Source organism: Corythoichthys intestinalis, chromosome 5 (genome assembly GCF_030265065.1).
Source record: "Corythoichthys intestinalis isolate RoL2023-P3 chromosome 5, ASM3026506v1, whole genome shotgun sequence".
In the NCBI taxonomy this organism is placed as follows: Eukaryota; Metazoa; Chordata; class Actinopteri; order Syngnathiformes; family Syngnathidae; genus Corythoichthys; species Corythoichthys intestinalis.
In genome coordinates this window covers 4,105,559-4,125,873 of record NC_080399.1, presented here as the reverse complement: position 1 = coordinate 4,125,873, position 20,315 = coordinate 4,105,559, and the positions used below count along the sequence as shown (strand labels likewise).

At 37.2% G+C, this 20,315-nt stretch overlaps 1 protein-coding gene across 1 annotated transcript in view; it reads left to right on the top strand.

The window, feature by feature from the left end:
* Positions 1-20,315, top strand: part of neto2b (neuropilin (NRP) and tolloid (TLL)-like 2b) — a 193,725-nt gene that overhangs the window by 148,022 nt on the left and 25,388 nt on the right. Inside the window, exon 2 of the mRNA XM_057835868.1 lies at positions 19,768-19,980. Within this exon, the coding sequence (XP_057691851.1) occupies positions 19,971-19,980 (10 nt within the window). The 5' untranslated portion in view covers positions 19,768-19,970. The remainder of the gene's footprint in view (positions 1-19,767; positions 19,981-20,315) is intronic.

Sequence of the window (20,315 nt, the reverse complement as noted above, 5' to 3'; positions counted from 1 at the left end):
TAGTTTTATTGATTTGGGTGGATACACTGCCTTCTAGTGGCAACAGTGAATACGACATCACTCATTTAACATGGCTGAATCCATCTGCTTCCTGTTAAGACTAACATAAGATAGGTTTTTGTTTGAGCTATTTTTTTATGCATTTGCAATTTAGTTTATTGGTATATTTAGCCATTTTTTGTGGGAATGCGTGTTTGAGCGATTTGTTATGAGCATTGAAAAAGAAAAAAAAGTTAGCATTTCATAGCATTTACGGTAGCGGACTTTTGCTTTGGCAGTTAGCCAATTGTTCGTTTTCCTTAGATAATTAATTTTTTTAATATGGTTTGATGCTAAGCTCAGGTTTTTTTTTTTTTTTTTTTAATGAAAGTGCAACTCTGCACAGTTTGATGATAAACACTTGGGAATTTTATTTTGTATTCACATTTACTTCTCTTTTGAAAGTGCAATCTGAGCAAGCCTTTGCTTTACATCTCCTAAAATGTATTCTGCAACACATTAAAGGTTCCTAATCCGATGACTCGATTATTCGAACTAACTGGTTGATAGATTAATCGACTACTAAAATAATCGATAGCTGTGACTGAAAACACCTAGGTTACGTCCTGAGGAAGAGAATTTCAAAAAGAACAAATTGTGTCATGCGTAGAATGCAATGGTACTGCATTCGATTGGCAGTCCCAGATAAAAGTTTACACTACAAAAGCATCCATGCACATCACCACGAACGAATAATTTGCACGCACGCACGCCAGAGGATTTTTAAAAAATTTATCAAACAAGATTCATTCGCTGAGATGGACATGATAACCATGATAGAGGTTGTCTTTCCCTCTAAACAAATAGAAGTCATCGGAGCGGAAGAACAACTCCAGCTGTCGTCCATTTGAAAAGATCCCAGAGAGAAACGGGTTCAACACTGATGCTATGTCAGCGAGAGTATTTTCAGGTGAAAAAGATTTCTCGTACAAGGCGCATGTCGTCATCACCACCTTGCTTTTCCGTCAAGATCTGCTCCTCCGCTTTCTCCGTTTGCCGATCTGGCGTCGTCTCCTCCTGGGCGCTCACGGCGTACGGTGCAGTTGCCATCTCGGCAACATTCAAATCAGTTTTGGAGACATTTGCTTCCTCACACACCTTCTCAAATGTCACAAGATCCTGTGTGCACTTTCGTGAGGAGACACCGTTTTCAACAGCATCCTCCATTTTGGATAGAACCTGTTGTGGAGAGGCAGATCAGTCAAAAAAGATGGACTTGTCATTATTTTTCTTCATTTCCAGAGACAAAAACTAATCATTATGACGACATGTATAATTTGTCTATGATGTAGTGTTGCAATACTAGTATCAGTACCGATATGGGAGTGAAATGTGGGTATCGGCAAATGCCAAGAAATAATATAATAATCACGTCAATGGCAGCCTCCCACCAATTAGTTTATCACTAGTAAACGCCAAATCGATTTGAACTAAGAGGCTACCAACCCTCCCACTTCAAATGGATTGGACGACTAGCACTGTCAAAAGCAGGCAATAAGTTAAACAGTGTCTGACCAAGTCATTATAGCAACAACTTCTACATAAATATATTAGGGCTGTCAAAATTTCAATCATAATTTTTTAAATTAATCACGTTAAAATATTTGACGCAATTAACGCACATGCCCCGCTCAAACAGACTAAAATGACAGTAAAGTGTAATGTCCGCTTGTTAATTGTTTTTTGGTGTTTGGCTCCCTCTGCTGGCACTTGGGTCCAACTGATTTTATGGGTTAGTACTAGAGATGTCCCGATCGATCGGGATCGGGTCCGATCACGTCATTTTCAAAGTATCGGAATCGGCAAAAAAATATCGGCCATGCCTGTTTTTAATATATATATTTTTTAATTAAATCGTTTTCTAATTGTATTTAACGTTACAGACATAATATGTTACACTTATCCAGAGTCTTTAGTTTAGGCTTAAGGTAGGGTTATCAAATTTATCCCAATAACGGCAGTAATTAATTTTAAAAAAATGTATCACATTAAAATATTTAACGCAATTAATGCATGCGCTGGATGACTCACTCACGCATTGTTGCGCTCCATCTGTAATGGCGCCGTTTTGCCTATAAAGAGAGCTAAAAGGCAGCGTAAGATGAGTGGAGTGAATTTTGGCAGCCTTTGGAGCCTTAATTTAATTGGCTAAAGCCTTACAATCCCTCTCCCTACAATTGGAAATATCATGGGAAGCAATGTGGGGAAACAAGGCAGCAATTGATCTTTTTCTTAACACCTTATGTTCAGTGGCGCCTCCAGAAATTTTTCATAGGGGTGGCCCAATGGGGCCACTTAAAATCTTGGGGTGGCCAAAACTAAAAGCCATAATTTCAGGTTTTCATTATATTATTGCAGTAAAAAGGTCAGGGGAAAACTATCAGAAAGACTTAAGGACACGGCTACTGATATACTTTGGTGTATTGTGTAATATTTGATGTTACTAATGATTTAATGTGCATAGTCCATAACTGTCAAGTCAACATTTTGAGTTCCACAATAATTCTGTTTTATTGTGTTATGTATATATTAGCATAAGGTGTACATTTAACTAGGGCTGTCAAACGATTAAAATTTTAATCGAGTTAATCACAGCTTAAAAATTAATTAATCGTAATTAATCGCAATTCAAACCATCTCTAAAATATGCCATATTTTTCTGTAAATTATTGTTGGAATGGAAAGATAAGACGGATATATACATTCAACATACTGTACATAAGTACTGTATTTGTTTATTATAACAATAAATCCACAAGATGGCATTAACATTATTAACATTCTTTCTGTGAAAGTGATCCACGGATAGAAAGACTTGTGATTATTTAAGGATAAATGTGAGTTTGTTTTCTATATTGTGACTAAATATTGCTATCTAGTCTATTTGTTGAGCTTTCAGTAAATGATACTGTAGCGACTTAACTGTTCTGCCCAAATGCACGATGGGAAGTGGTGCAACCATGACTGTGTGAATTGGCTGCAAATGCTATATCTTCTCTGCGTTGGGTACACTACAGGGTGTTAAGAAAAAGATCAACTCCTGTCATTCGTCCCCACGTCGCTTCCCACAGTATTTATAGTTACTATGGGAGAGATGACAAAGCTTTTGGCAATTAAAAGCACGGCCCCAATGAATGCTTGTATCTACTCCACTCACTTGACACTGCCTCTTATCTCTATATATAAGTAAAACTGCGCCATTGTAGGCTGTTTGCGGCAATGCGTGAGTGAGTCGTACCGCGAATGAGTTAATTGCGATAAATATTTTCACGTGATTAAAAAATTAATTACCGCCCGTCAACGCGATAAATTTGGCCCTACATTTAACGAAACAAAATAAATGCATTCATTTGGGATGAAATGCATAACTGATGCTACAACAATCTAACGATATACTGGCAAGCGGGGTGGCCAGTGGGGTGGCCAACCAATTTATAGGGGTGGCCATGGCCACCCCCTGGTGGCGCCACTGCTTATGTTATTTCCCAACACAGAGAAGATATATGAATTGGTAGCACTACGCACAGTCATAGTTCCACTTCCCATCATGCATTTGGGCATGGCCTTCAGTATCATTTACTGAAAGCTCAACAAATACACTAGATGGCAATATTTAGTCACAATATACAAAGTCACAAGTATTTCTATCCGTGGATCCCTCTCACAGAAAGAATGTTAATAATGTAAATGCCATCTTGAGGATTTATTGTCATAATAAACAAATAGAGTACTTATGTACTGTATGTTGAATGTATATATTCGTCCGAGTTTTATTCATTTTTTTCTTGATGCATTCCCAAAATGTATATGATCGGGGAAATCGGGAATGATTGGAGCAAAAAAAAAAAAAAAAAAGCAATCGGATCGGGAAATATCGGGATCGGCAGATACTCAAACTAAAACGATCGGGATCGGATCGGGAGCAAAAAAATATGACCGGAACAACCCTAGTTAGTACCATGACTGTGCATGGTGTAATTATTGACATCAACAATGGTGAGCTACTAGTTTATTTTTTGATTGAAAATTTTACAAATTTTATTAAAACGAAAATATTAAGAGGGGTTTTAATATAAAATTTCTATAACTTGTACTAACATTTATCTTTAAAGAACTACAAGTCTTTCCATCCATGGATCGCTTTAAGAGATGTGGCTGTTGATGATGCTGTTAATAATGTTAATGCCATCTTGTTGATTTATTGTTATAATAAAGAAATACAGTACTTAAGTGCCGTATGTTGAATGTATATATCCGTCTTGTGTCTTATCTTTCCATTCCAACAATAATTTACAGAAAAATATGGCATATTTGATAGATGGTTTGAATTGGGATTAATCACGACTGTAATTAACTCGATTAAAATTTTTAATCGTTTGAAAGCCCTAAAATATATTTAAAAAATAAAATAAAATAAAGTTGTATTGGTACAGTATCACATCGGCAGTTCGTCAATATCTCTGTAGTTTTTTTTTAGCACAATAAAGGAAATAGCGTCACCTGCTGGCCGGACTGGTGAGCAAGATATGCTTCAGCCGCTTCTACTAGTTCTTTTTCGTTCATGCAGTAGAAAACAGTCCTAGGGAATCGATATTTACAATCAATATTAGAACTTTGATGAATGATAAAGTAAAATTCGCGGAATTGAACTACCTGGCGGCTTTGTTATCCTTCCTGGTCGTCTTCAGAGTCTGCTTTTCTTTCGCTCTATCCTTTTTGGACATCCAAGACGGCAAAACGCGGCGTCCATCCGACATATTGTTGTCCACAGTTGTTGTTTATACGACAGCATTTGTTCTTTTGTGCTTAGGGCTTCGTTTGTTGATTTACAATAGGAGCTAGTGCGCTTTACTGCATTGATACTTGTCGCAGCGTAATATACGTCACATCCGTTGATGTCGCGGCATATTTTGTGTCACTTCCGTCATATTTGCCCTTAATTTATGGATTTTCTATTCTGAAATCGACTGCAATTCAGTTTTTATTAAATGAGTACCTCGTGTAGAAATACATTAACTCCTTGGCTGCCATTAATGGAGATGGAGGAACCAGAGTTGCCATAAGATTAGCTGTTTTTAAATTGTGCATATAAGTTGTCAAATTACTACTGACAACACTGAAACTACGGAAAAAGATCAACAATATGCCTACTGCTCAGTCGGCTTTAACGTTTTTATTAAAAAATAAATTAATTTAAAAAATCTTATTAATAATAATTGACTGCCATTGACTGCAATAGACATCTAGCCCACTTTAATGTTCAAATGCTCTCCTTTATCTTCTTATTTTTTCCCTCATTTTTATAACCCCTTTTTGTAAATATTCCCTTTTTTAAAACACATTTTTAATTGTTTTTTTTTTTTTTTATCAAGAAAAGAAAAAAATATTCTCGTTTAATGTATTTATTCATTTATTTTCCCCATTTTTATCTATTACTTATTTACATTTTTTAATTTAAAAAAAGTAACAGAAATAATCCTCTCTTTCATTAGAATTTAATGAAAAATCAGTAAATACCTTTTTTGTCAAGATAATAATGATAATAATAATGATAATGTTTAAAAAAAAAAAGTTTTAAAAAATCATTACAGGACAACAGAAATTGTATATAAATTCTATTTTAGCAATAAACCATGAAGTTGACGCACATAATTTACTTAAACGGGCCCGGGGTGCAAGTTTGACACTGTTGCAATATTAACACAGTTAATTCCGTTAGCGGTTGGAATTAATCTGGTGTTTCAATCACTGTAGTAACTGCTCTGTGTAATTAAAACGGCAAAGTCTGCATTTCACAAACACGCAACACTCGGTCTTTCTGTTGCTCAGACATTTCTCTTGTTGTGTATCACCAGAAAAAAACAAAAAGATTCAGGAACTTTATTTGCAGCAGTGAAAGTGCTGAAACTTTGAACCTCTTAAAGGAAATTGACTCTTTAACACACAGGCGAACGAATGTTAATTAAAAAAAAATGACATAGAAATACACTCTAGTTTATGTAGTTATGGCCCCAATGCCACCGTTAAGTTTTTTAAATTCTATTTTTATTTATTTATTTTTTTAAGTATTTAACTCATTTAACCCATTGATAGCAATAGACGTCCTATTCATTTAAACTGGGAGGACTGACCATGAACTATCATCTTTCAGTGCCAGGGATGGCGGTAGACATCCAATCCATTTTGACTGGGAGTAAAAATACTGCTGGTATTATTACAAATGGCAGTTATACATAGCAAAACAAATAAATTAAAAATAAAAATCGGAATAATATAATAATAACAATAGTTTCTGTAATAATGTAACAAATTGTGCGGACGTTTTTTGCTGTACCTGAACGCACCGCTGGGCTGACGTGCCAGAGACAGAGCGGTGAGCTTGAGTTGTGAAATAAATGTTACCACAATAATAATTGTCAGCTTAACTTATAAAGATTGGCGAACGGTGGTCGGAGGAGGACCGTGGAGATGTATTCTTGAGCCAGTTCATGGATCCGCACCCCACGCTCATATTTCTATTATTTGCAACTCCATTTAAAAGGTAAGCGCAGAGGCGTCGCGTCCGATTAGGGAAACCAGGCAATTGCCTAGGGCGCCCAGCCAGCAGGGGCCCACAGAGGGCCAACAGTTTTAGCACACGCAGCTTTACTGAACTGTCGCAGCGACAAGTGAGACAGTGCCAGTGAAAGCCTTGTGTCTGAGTTCCCTGAAGGGGCCCCTTCACTCGCTCTACAACCCCCCCCACATGTGACTCAGAGTGAGAGTGAGCAGCGATTTGGCTTATTTTTTTAACTGGCGTATATCCAAAATGAAGAGAAGTTATCCTTCTGGAAGCGACAAAAGAAAGAGAAAAAAGCAGAAGAGGAGAAAAGGAAGCAAGACAGTGGTGAGTGTACTATGTTACTGTAGTTTTATGTCCTAATGTAGTAGTAACCGGGCACTTTGAGTGTCCTAAAAAGCGCACTATGAGACCGAGGCGTTATTATACCATTATTAATATGCCATTGCTCCAAGTCCAACTATCCCCCTTACTTGCACACGCTCGAAGGGCCCCATGTTGCTTGTTGCCTGGGGGCCCCGGGGACCCTTGCTACGCCTCTGGGTAAGCGTCGCCTTTTTCTTTATTTCACCACCTGTAGACGTTTTTGAAACCTTTTTTGTTGATTTCTCACACAAGAAAATCGACCGTACGTTCCTCTGCGGTGCTGTCATGTCCATAGGGGAACTTACTATTCCGGCGAAATGGGCAATCATACCGGATTCAGTACAAACTCCTCCTCCTCACCTACAAGTCCCTCCATAACCTGGCCCCTTCCTACCTCACTGACCTTCTTCAACAGCACTGTCCCTCCCGCCGCCTACGTTCTGCCGACTCTAATCTCCTCACACCCATCACTCGCACTAAGCTCCGAACCTTGGGGGACCGAGCCTTCGCCGCTGCTGCTCCCTCACTCTGGAACTCACTCCCAAAACCCATCAGGAACTCGGACTCATTACAAAACTTCAAATCACTCCTAAAAACCCACCTGTTCAAACTAGCTTTTCCCACCTCTTAATTCTTAATTCTGTCTTTGTGTTATGTTATGTAAAGCGTCTTTGAGTGTCCAAAAAAGCGCTATATAAGTTTGAGGTATTATTATTATTATTAATATATTTTAGCCAGCCATTCTGTGTGTCACATTTGCTTTCATTTTAAAAAAATAATTTCAACAATCTCACAACTAGCCAGACGTTTTTGATTTTATGACAGAGGCTGGGGGCCGGATGAAATTTGACCATGGGCCGCATTTGGTCCCCGGGCCGGACTTGGGACATGTCTGCAGTAGTAGACAGTTAAAGTCAATGACTGACAGGAGCGTTGGACGTTAACACCATTTTTTTACTGGATAAAAATCCACAAAAATTTTCTGACATCCAACCGACGGAGAGAGTGATTTAGATAACCCTTTGCTTCCTTCGTCCATGTTTGACCCACAAATTTGACAGGCTTTTTCTTGTGAAAAAACAAATCGTCTTAGTCCGGCCTGATCTGCGAAAATGGCAGCAAGCCTGGAGGAGGATGAGCAGTCCTACAGCACTCTGACTTCATTTAAAAAAAACAACATTTCTACGTATTTTGTTAAAAATAGTCATTTGTATAAGGACTTACTTGGTAAGATTATTTTCAAAATGCCATCTATTGATTAATTTTGGTGCCGGAATAAGGGTAAAAGATGATCGATGTGGGTAAGTGGGAGAGTGTTCTTTAGGAACTCAAAATTGTACATAATTTCATTTATTACTGCATGGTTGAAAAGGAAAGACAGAATGTATTAGTCCGTTTTTCCTTGTCCACTCTTTAATTTAGTCCAATATGCAAAGCTGCTCTTCGCAATCAAAGCCTAAGCACTTGTCGGGAGGGGCTTTAGCGGCGTAATTAAAGGGCTGACTGAGTGAAAGCTTTGGGACCAAAAGTCAAAGTCGAATACAAGTTTGGATCTTTGAAGAGGGACTAAAATGTACTTTAAGAGTAATTTTACAGAGCCATTCTTTTTACTATTACTTGAGTAGATTTTTGAAGAAGAAACACGACGCTTACCTATGGGGCGCCATTTGTAAAGCAGCACATGCTGAAAGTTACGACGACATTTTCTCACATTTAACATAGCACAGTGTGATTTTTTATTTTTATTTTGCATTTTTAAACTAAATCTAAGCCTTAAGTCTTAAATCTAAATCCTAAATCTTAAATATGAATCCTAAATATAAATCTTAATTTTAAATCTTATATTTAAAATGTAAATCTTAATATCTTAAATGTAAATCTTAAATCTAAATCTTGAAAGTGGTGAAACTAAATATTTAGCTAATATGCAAACACAGTCTGAGCTGCTCCAACTTTGATTTTTTATTTTTAACTTCTGGTCACCAGTCATATGAATTTACATATTACATAAATATTTAGTTTAACCCGTTTCAAGATAGATTTATATTTAACATTTAGATTTAGGATTTAGATTTAACATTTAGATTTAAGATATTTATGTAAGATTTACATTTAAGATTTAGCTTAAAGATTTCAATTAGTTCTGGATTTAAACATTTAAGTCTAGTACTTGTTATTTAAAAATAAATATTTAAATTGCTAAATAATGTCGTAAATGTGCAAAAAAAAGTGACTAAAATTTTCACACCACATTTTGAACACTGAGGTTGTGCTAAATGTGAGAAAATGTTTTCGTTAATTTTCAGCATGTGCTGCTTTACATTTTTAAACTAAATCTATGTCTTAAGTCTTAAATCTAAATCTTAAATCGTGAATCTTAAATTGTAAATCTAAATCTTAAATCTAAATCCTAAATCTTAAATATAAATCCTAAATATAAATCTTAAATTTAAAATGTAAATCTTAAATATATATCTTAAATGTAAATCCTAAATCTAAATCTTGAAACTGGTGAAACTAAATATTTAGCTAATATGCAAACACAGTCTGAGCTGCTCCAACTTTGATTTTTTAATTTTTTTTTTTTTTTACGTCTGGTCACCAGTCATATGAATTTACATATTACATAAATATTGAGTTTCACCCGTTTCAAGATTTACATTTAAGATATATATATATATTCATTCATTCATTCATTTTCCATGCCGCTTTTTCCTCACGAGGGTCGCGGAGGTGCTGGAGCCTATCCCAGCCAACTACGGCCATTAGGCAGGGGACACCCTGAACTGGTTGCCAGCCAATCGCAGGGCACAAGGAGACATACAACCATTCACGCACACACTCATACCTACAGACAATTTAGAGTGTTCAATCAACCTACCATGCACTTTTTTGGGATGTGGGAGGAAAACGGAGTTCCCGGAGGAAACCCACGCAGGCACGGGGAGAACATGCAATCTCCACACAGGAAGGCCGAAGCCCGGGAAGATTTAGATTTAACATTTATATTTAAGATTTATATTCAAGACTTATATTTAAGATTTATATTTAAGATTTAAAGGTAACATTTAGATTAAGGATTTATATTTGACATTTAGATTTAGGATTTAGATTTAACATTTTAGATTAAACATTTAGATTAAGGATTCATATTTAACATTTAGATTTAAGATATTTATGTAAGATTTACATTTAAGATTTAAAGATTTAAATTAGTTCTAGATTTAAACATTTAAGTCTAGTACTTGTTATTTAAAAATAAATATTTAAATTGCTAAATAATGTCGTGAATGTGCAAAAAAAGTTACTCTAAAATTTTCACACCACATTTTGAGCACTGAGGCGGCGCTAAATGTGAGAAAATGTTGTCGTTAATTGGCGTGACCATAGGACTCGGACAGTGAAAAAAAACTTTGCTGAAAATCTGAACTTTGTTGAGTGACCTGAGTTGAACCGGACATGTTGCAGCTCTAAGGGTCAAACAAAAGAGTCACTGTCACACAATTTCAACACTCACAGCTTCTTCAAGCAGACTAATCTTGCCGCTGGTCGTCTTGGGCTTAACTCCTCTTTTGATTAAGCGTCGCCGCCATTGGCCATCTGTCCCTAAAACGCTGGTGATTGGCCATATGGCGCCCAGGCGACAGCTTTAGGAAGAAGGGCCATCTTTATATTAAAGCAGGAATTTCCTTTTGTGGTTGAAAACTTTGTTACCTCCCTGTTCGCAAAAGACCAAACTCTACAAAAGAAAGTCTCCACATGGCTTCAAATACATGTAAAAGGCTTTCAACGACAGTTATGAGCATATAAAGGCAAGCTAAAATGATGTATTCATAACTCATGGTTATTGGTCAGACGGATTAAGTATAAAGCTTAGCTCTATTTCATGTCTAACTCAATGCAGGAATGTTTGGGTTTTATCCTTAGAGACTTAAGCTGATGTTAATGTGAAAAATCATGAGGATTATTGCAAAAAAATGAAGTAAACATCCAGTAAAGAGGTCTTTAATAGCAGTAACACACTGAAAAGGAAAAAGAATACGAATACTGACATGTTTATGTTATGCATGTTTCTCTTTTGCTGATAGATGAGTAAAAATCTTTCGTGTTCTTGGTACGAAAGACCCAACATGAGTTGGATTGGCAGATAGGTAACCCCATTGTTAAAATAAATAAATAAAAGCTACATTCACAAATTTTTGAAATTGTATTTTTTACTAAATAACCGCTGCAGAAAACAAACCACTGTACTGTAGTGTTGTTTTTAAATCAATCACTGCTTTACAGTGTTGGGCACTCAGAAAGGAGGAAAGGAAAGACTAGAGCAGAGGTCACGGAACCGTGGACCTCGGTCCGGTTCCGGACCCCCAAGCCGTCTGGACCGGATCTCAAGCTGTCCGGACTAATACACGTTGCAACAACAAAAATCCTTTTTTTTCCTGCAGGTTTGCAGAGTGGAGGCGGGCAACAAACAAAAACCTTAGCGGTGACGCGTGTGAGCCAGCCAATGGGAATGAAGCATTTGAAAGTTATTTTTAGAACAGCACTCAGGGGTGAAAGTGGGCGGGAACGGTCAGGAACGCAGTTCCGGTGTACGGTGGTTTGATTCCAAAAATATGATGGCAACTGGCAAAACGCTATGTAAAAAAAAAAAAAAAAAAAAAAAAAAAAAAATATATATATATATATATATATATATATACATTAAGGCTGTCAAAATTACCGCGTTTCGAGCGGTAATTAATTTTTTGATTAATCCCGTTAAAATATTTGACGCAATTAACGCACAAATGCCCCGCTCAAACAGATTAAAATGAGAGCACAGTGAAAGGTGTACTTGTTGTGTTTTTCGGAGTTTTGCCGCCCTCTGCTGGCACTTGGGTGTGACTAATTTTATAGGCTTCAGCACCCATGAGCATTGTGTAAGTAATTATTGACATCAACAATGGCGGGCTACTAGTTTATTTTTTGATTGAAAATTTTACAAATTTTATTAAAATGAAAACACGAAGAGGGGTTTTGATATAAAATTTCTATAACTTGTACTAACATTTATGTTTTAAGAACTACAAGTCTTCCTATCCATGGATCGCTTTAACAGAATGTTAATAATGGTAATGCCATCTTGTTGATTTATTGTTATAATAAACAAATACAGTACCGTATGTACTTATGTACCGTATGTTGAATGTATATATCCATCTTGTGTCTTATCTTTCCATTCCAACATTAATTTACAGAAAAATATGGCATATTTTATAGATGGTTTGAATTGCGATTAATTGAGATTAATTACGATTAATTAATTTTTAAGCTGTAATTAACTTGATTAAAATTTTTAATCGTTTGACACCCCTAATATACACATATATATACATACATATATATATATATATATATATATATATATATATATATATATATATATATATATATATATATATATATATATATATATTTTATTTTTTATTTTTTTAAATTATTTAATTTTATTAGGATCATGGAAGCTTCCACTTGGGGAAAATATATACATACAGCATACAGTATATCCTGTATATACATAATATAATAAAAATATACAGTACTGTGCAAAAGTTTTAGGCAGGTGTCCTGCCTAAAACTTTATATATATATATATATATATATATATATATATATATATATATATATATATATATATATATATATATATATATATATATATATATATATATATATATATATATATATATATATATATATATAAAGCTGCCACACATGCATTTCATCTCCAAGAAGAAAATGATCTACCAACATCAGATTTCCATACACAAGTGTTGACAACAAGCATAATAAAGTGCTTGTGTAGCGTAAAACGGTTCCACCGATATTTATTATTGATTTTATTCCACGGACGGCATGGAGGTTTCCCCAGCTGCTGCAGTTATCTGAGTCTGACAATGATGAGTCACCTCAATGTGCGAATGCACGCAGGAAAGCAAAAGGCCTGGACTCATTTATCCATCCAATTGGCTGACATACTGGTTCAAATGTGCATGTTTTCTGAAACAGCAAAAAAAAAACAAAAAAATAGGGCAATGCAACAGAAAATGGATCAAATCTTTAAGACCAAGGAAAGAGTTAAAGTGGCTTATTTATCATATTTAGTTTTATTTGCTCTGTTGGGGACATCTTAGCTGTCAATGTGCACTTTGGACTTATATTTGTCCATTTATGTTAGGCTACTTATTCATTTCCTCATGATTTAAAAAAAAGTCAATGTTTACGCAATCATCAAAATTATTCCATTTCACTCTGCATAATATAAGTCATTTGTACTTATTTTTCTGAATGTATGTCACTTATATCTTTATAATTAAAAAAACAAAAAGTAAACGTTTACATTATCTTCAATTTTAATATACATCCTATGTTCTTAAGTAGTTGAAATTAAGATTTGGCATTTAGTATGTGAGGAAATGAGGGAAAATAAAAATTATAATTATATCTGTTTTTTGTTCACTTTTATTTTGGAAATCATTGAAAAAATACAATTTTGATTGAAAATCAGTTCATGTATGTGTTATCGAAATAACTGACCAAAACAGTTTTCTTTGCATTTCAGTAGTTTTGACCCCCCCCCCCCCCAAAAAAGAAAGACATTTCTGGCTCCGTGGCGACCTTCATGTCGGGGAGTTCCGGCAAGAAATTCCAACCACTTTCACTCCTGCTCACACTCGCTTTCCAGACTCCGCGTAGTGACAGCTAAAAACTGAGCCGAATGAAGTTGGAGGAAGATGCGAAAAGGTACGGCAAATGGAGTGCTCAAAACTACGCAAGATTGATGCAGAAAACATTTTTGTTCATTTTACCTGGCGGTAGCACAAAACCGCTATGCCTCATCTGAGACTCATTCAGAGACGGTAGCGCTTGTAAAAGCAGCAATTTGAAAAGGCACTATGAGACAAAGCACGCAGCTTTTTTTTTTTGCAAAGTTTCCCTATGAACTCTGCCATCCGTTCTCAAAAAATAGCGGAATTAAGGGCTCATTATGATCGCACCTCAAGGCTCATGGTTCATTTATTCACTGCACAGCAATGCGCAAATGAATTCTCCCTCAGAATAGCACGGATATTGGGTCAAAACAAAAAGTCTTTCAGTGACGCACCAATTGTCAGCTGTAACTTTGTTGATGGAAAGCAAAAAGAAGAGGTCTGTCAAAAAAATAAAGCAAATCCCCCTGTCAGCAGCCACAATTCAAAAAAACAAGTCTTGAACATGCTCTTATGTTGCTACAGTTGTGGTCAAAAGTTTACATACACTTGTGAAGAACATAATGTCATGGCTCTCTTGAGTTTCCAGTTATTTCTACAACTCTGATTTTTCTCTGATCTAGTGATTGGAACAGATACTTCTTTGTCACAAAAAATATTCATGAAGTTTGGTTCTTTTATGACTTTATTATGGGTGAACAGAAAAACGTGATCAAATCTGCTGGGTCAAAAATATACATACAGCAGTGTTAATATTTGGTAACATGTCCCTTGGCCATTTTCACTTCAATTAGGCGCTTTTGGTAGACATCCACAAGCTTCTGGTTGAATCTTTGACCACTCCTCTTGACAGAATTGGTGCAGTTCAGTTAAATTTGATGGCTTTCTGACATGGACTTGTTTCTTCAGCATTGTCCACAAGTTCTCAATGGGGTTTAAGTCAAGGCCATTCGAAAACCTTAATTCTAGCCTGATTTAGCCATTCCATTACCACTTTTGATGTGTGTTTGGGGTCATTGTCCTGTTGGAACACCCAACTGCGCCCAAGACCCAATCTTCAGGCTGATGACGTTAGGTTATCTTGAAGAATTTGAAGGTAATCCTCCTTCTTCATTATCCCATTTACTCTCTGTAAAGCACCAGTTGTATTGGCAGCAAAACAGCCCCACAGCATAATACTACCACCACCGTGCTTGACGGTAGGCATGGTGTACTTGGGGTTAAAGGTCTCTGTTACGTGCCAAAGGCGGCTCGCGAAGGGCGTAACATAAAACAAGCCACACAAATATACGAGTGGACACAAATTTATTTACAGAATGCCGACGAAGCGTGACTTCAGGGTAAGCCTAGGCCAAAACAACAAAGAAAAGGAACTACACTTAAACCCCACCCGCTAACTAAACCCTGATCATGTAAAAGGAACAAAGAAAAGACAGCTTCTAACCTAACTTCCCACTCTATACAAAACAGGAGAAAACGGGTTGAACAGAAATGGCGACTTACCCTTACTTGCTTCAGTGCTCTTATTTACAGTGGTGAACAAAAACAATCCAATAACGAATAAACACAAAAGACCTCACCAAAAAAGCGGGAGTGTATCAGACTAGCGATCAACTGCAAACGAGCGTGAATGGCGAGCAAAGAGCTGGCGAGGAGGACCGCGGCAGAATGCTGTCAAATGCGACCTCCTAGAGCGTTGACAGATGCAGGTTTAAGAAGCTTGGCGCCTTTTTCCGTGGCCAATCAGCGGCGGTGACGTTGTCGGTCCGTCCTGCGTCTATCAGCTGTCGTCACAGTGGGAGGGGAAGCAGCCAGCTGGTGGAGGCGACGATCAGCTGACTGGAAGAATCTCAGAAAATTAACTATTAAACGGCCAGCGGCCGTCACAGCCTCACCTTTTCTCCTCCAAACATATTGCCGGCCATTGTGGCCAAACAGCTCGATTTTTGTTTCGTCTGACCACAGAACTTTCCTCCAGTAGGTCTTATCTTTGTCCATGTGATCAGCAGCAAACTTCAGTCCAGCCTTAAGGTGCCGCTTTTGGAGCAAGGGCTTTATTCTTGCACGGCAGCCTCTCAGTCCATGGAGATGCAAAACACGCTTGACTGTGGACACTGACACCTGTGTTCCGGCAGCTTCTAATTCTTGGCAGATCTGCTTTTTGGTGATCCTCGGTTGAATCTTCACCCTCCTGACCAATTTTCTCTCAGCAGCAGTTGATAGCTTGCGTTTTCTTCCTGATCGTGGCAGTGACAAAACAGTGCCATGCACTTTATACTTACAAACAATTGTTTGCACTGTTGCTCATGGGACCTGCAGCTGCTTTGAAATGGCTCCAAGTGACTTTCCTGACTTGTTCAAGTCAATGATTGTTCAAGTCAATAATCACGCACAAGAAATTGCTAATTCGTGTTGCTGTATGTATATTTTTGACCCAGCAGATTTGATCACTTTTTCTGTTAACCCATAATAAAGTCATAAAAGAACCAAACTTCATGAATATTTTTTGTGACAAAGAAGTATCTGTTCCAATCACTCTATCGAAGAAAAATAAGAGTTGTAGAAGTAACTGGAAACTCAAGAGAGCCATGACATTATGTTCTTCACAAGTGTATGTAAACTTTTGACCACAACTGTATTTAATGATTCAATTAAAGTACTTTTTTAGTTTTATGCACCCTTTATATTTTATTTACATTTTTGAATGTTGTAATTATCAGCATGCCCACGTAAAAATACGTTTGTATTTTTTGGAAAAAAAGAAGCATTAAAAATATTTTCGGACCTGAGATTGTTATAATTTTTAATTTCGGACCCAGAGGATTTTGAATTCATGAACCCTGGACTAGGGTATGACTGGGCAGATTGTGTATGTCATTTTTACCTTATTGGCTGCCCCTGACGCTACTAGACATCCAAACCATTTTGACAGGGAGGTTTGGCAGCGATGTTCACTGAGTGCCCACAAAGGGTTAAGCTGTGACTTGCCAGAATGGTGAAGTTTTTGACAGATTACAAATTCCCACTGTTTTATTCATACAACAGATCAAATTGAGTTGAATTGTGTGACCTAGTAGATGATTCAACGTGGCTTGTGATTTGATTGCAATGGCTTTTGTAAGTCAAAGCGCGCTGCAAATGAGCAGACGTTTAAAATAAAAAAATTAAAAATACAGGGAATCTTTCCTGCTGTTGCGTTGGCTCACTCACGGGGCTTGAGACAGCACATCCTGTTTGAAAAGAGACGGAAACAGGAGGAAGGAGGATTTGCTTTCACTTTTGATCCCTTGGTTCATCAACGTCTGCTTTCTAGGTACCTGATTACATCACACTCAGCAGGCGAGACACCATAGCGGGTTGCCGTGGCGACGGTGATTTCTCTTAATGCCTTGTTGCTTACTTTTGGAAGAAGTAAATAAAATAAGAAAATAACAATAAAATAAATATTAACCTGTTATAGACCAAGTGACTATGATTGGTCATTTGAAAAAAAACTAATTACTACATAAATACTTAAAGTGATCCTCTAACTTAAATACATGTAGGCTCTAATAAACCACAATTGTTCTCTTGTACTAAAATATGTTGTTAGGAACACAAAAAATGTTAAATCAATGGCAATATTTTATCATATTTAGTCCATATTTTGACCGTTAGTTGGCGCCATGGTTTGCGGGCTCGCAGTGATGACGTCATTGGGATCTTTCCAAATGTGTAGCGTGTTTAACAATTGCTTATCGCTGCCTAAACTTGTGAAGTAAAATGCCACGATGTGCTGCTTTTGGATGCAATTTCCAGTTAAATGGAAACAAGGGGAGTGAAGTGAGTGGTCAAGGTGGAATTATTATTTTTAGGGAATAAATGTGCATAAGTGGAAGCCTCTCCCCCTTTTTGGTCCCTGTATGCACGTATCCTACCCACCACGCGTTACAACTGGCGCCCGAACATTTTTCCTGGATCCTCAGTCAAGTAAGGGATCCGTCTATTTTCTGGATCCGACGGTCCCACCACGTCTGCAATATTGGTTTCAGATCTGTCCTTTTTTTTTTATCCGTCGGTCCCACAGCAGCTTTTCGGATCAGTCTATTTTGTGGAATCGACGGCCTGATCGCGGCTGCAACATTGCCATGGGATCGGTCTAATTCCTGGATCTTTGAGTAAGTAGAAAAACGCGTATTTGGATTACTATTGCTATCTTTTTTGTTGACTATTCTTCGTGGGAGTTTTCCCGAAATCATACTAAATAATTCAAGCACTATTGCACGCTACAGTGGCGACAAGTGACTCTGACGTGGAACTTACAACAATGTTGGAGTTCGTCAGTGAAGGCGTGTTTGCGTACTGCTGAGCTCCCGAGTGAAGAGTGGTCAAGGTGGAAATATTTTTTGTGAATAAATGTGTATAAGGCAAGGCAAGGCAAATTTATTTATATGGAACAATTCAACACAAGGCAATTCAAAGTGCTTTACATCACATGAAGATCGTAAAAATCACATTTAAATCAATACAACGTAAAAACCAAGACAATCAAAATCGGAAATAAAATTATACATAAAAATCGCGTTTAATAACAAATAGAATACAGATAAATAAATGAAAATAAAACAAAAACTACTACTACTAATAATAATAATTGAAATCAGCAATTGAGATAAGCACAAGAGGAATAGAAAGCAAGTAGATTGAAATATATAGAGTTATGGATATGCAGTGCTAAACAAAAGCGTTTTTAGCCCCGATATAAAAGAGCTAACAGTTTGAGCATACTTCAGACGTTCAGGTAACTTGTTCCAGAGGTGAGGAGCATAATAACTAAATGCTGCCTCACCCTGCTTGGTTCTTGTTCTTGGAAAATGCAGAAGACCGGTTCCAGACGACCTTAGGTGGAAGCTTCTCCCCTTTTTGGTACTTTTATACACGTATCCTAGCTACCACGCGTTACAATGTACAAGACCTGGATTACACAAGGTGTGCTCTTTGGCCTGTACTGTATGTAAAGCACACGACAGCTCTGGATGCTAACAATCTACACAATTATATTGGGCTAAGTTTGAAAACGCAATATACTTACCTTGAATATCTGCTAACAAAACCGGACAGCATACACTCTCGCTCCCAACCGCAGCACTCTCTCGCATCAGTTTTGCCCAACTTTTGTCTTATCAGGTATTTGCAGCACGCATTTTTCCCTGAAGCTCGTCTTGTGAACAACCGACAGTGCTGTCCTGCTCTTCACTTTTCAGATCTGGTTCAAATAGGAAGGGTAGAACCGACGACATGTTGGGAAAGTTAACGAATGACACGCTGGAATTTCGGCAACGGGACCGGTGACGTCACGCACTGCGACGTAACAAGAATGGCGACCTATCACTTAAAATAACTTTACAAACTTTATTAAAACAAAAACATTAAGAGGGGTTTTAATATCAAATTATTATAACTCATACTAACATTCATCTTTTAAGAATTACTTGTCTTAAAAATAGAGGATCCCTTTAATGCTATTTCTGGAGAAATAGTTGGGAATCCTTTTGTGTTGGTCGGTTAACTTCCGTATATCACTCCCTGTGGATTTTGGGTCACTTCCTGTTGATTTTAGGCCATATCTGGGTCACTTCCTATTGATTTTGAGGGATTTTCGGGTCTGTACTGACAAACCTCTGTACCCAGTCAAGTACTGGTTGCGAATTAGGAGTTTGTCTTGATGTGTGCTCAGTGCCTTTTTAACCCCAGTAATAAAACTGCGAGTGCCAACGCCCTGCGGCCGGGGTTCCTGGCGTACGGGGCCCCACCTGCGGGAGCCCGCCTCTTAAAAACAGGTTTTTCTCAGCATGTTTGTTTTCATGTCATGTGTAGTTGCGTCATTTTATTTTTCGAACACGATTAACTCACTGGCTTCAATTGACGTCTACTGGTAATAAACTCATTTAAAGATATTTAATTGAGTTTGTAATAGTTGTCATTGACACCTAAAGAGTTAAAAAATGATAAATGTTGAAGTTCAGTAGTAATTGCACATGTGCAGTGATCTCTCCCTCCCTCACCCTCCAGTCTTAAACCCCTCTTGTGGCATCCTCTTCCTCCTCCTCTTCTTCCTCCTAACTGATGTGCTGAATCGGTATCTCGACAATCTGCTGGCGTTGGGGATTATTATGAGAAATCGTCGTTTTTCGTGCCTCAACAACTTTGATGTAAACATGTCAATTCCATCTCCAGTTTCAAACTAGAAACCGCTAGACATCCGAGCAGAGAGGATGAACGCGGGTGAGTAAAATGTTCTCTTGTTCATTTATTTGGTTGAATTAGTGAATTGAGTAGCTCCTTGGTGATCATATTTGCATAAAGTTGTCATTCGCTTTGATCTTTACGAATGAATGGTAAGACTAGTCAGCAAAAAAAAGGTGTTGCATTGCTTGCTTTTAGGTCATTTTGGGGTGCTGAATCAAATTCTAACTTCATATTTTTTCCTGTAAACACAAGTTTTGTATTGTTATTGTTGTATAACATTATTGTGAAAAAAGTTGGAGTATAGTTGATGCTTTAAAAATATGCAAAATTACATGTGTGTTACTGTACAACAGTCAAAAAGCGCCAACATG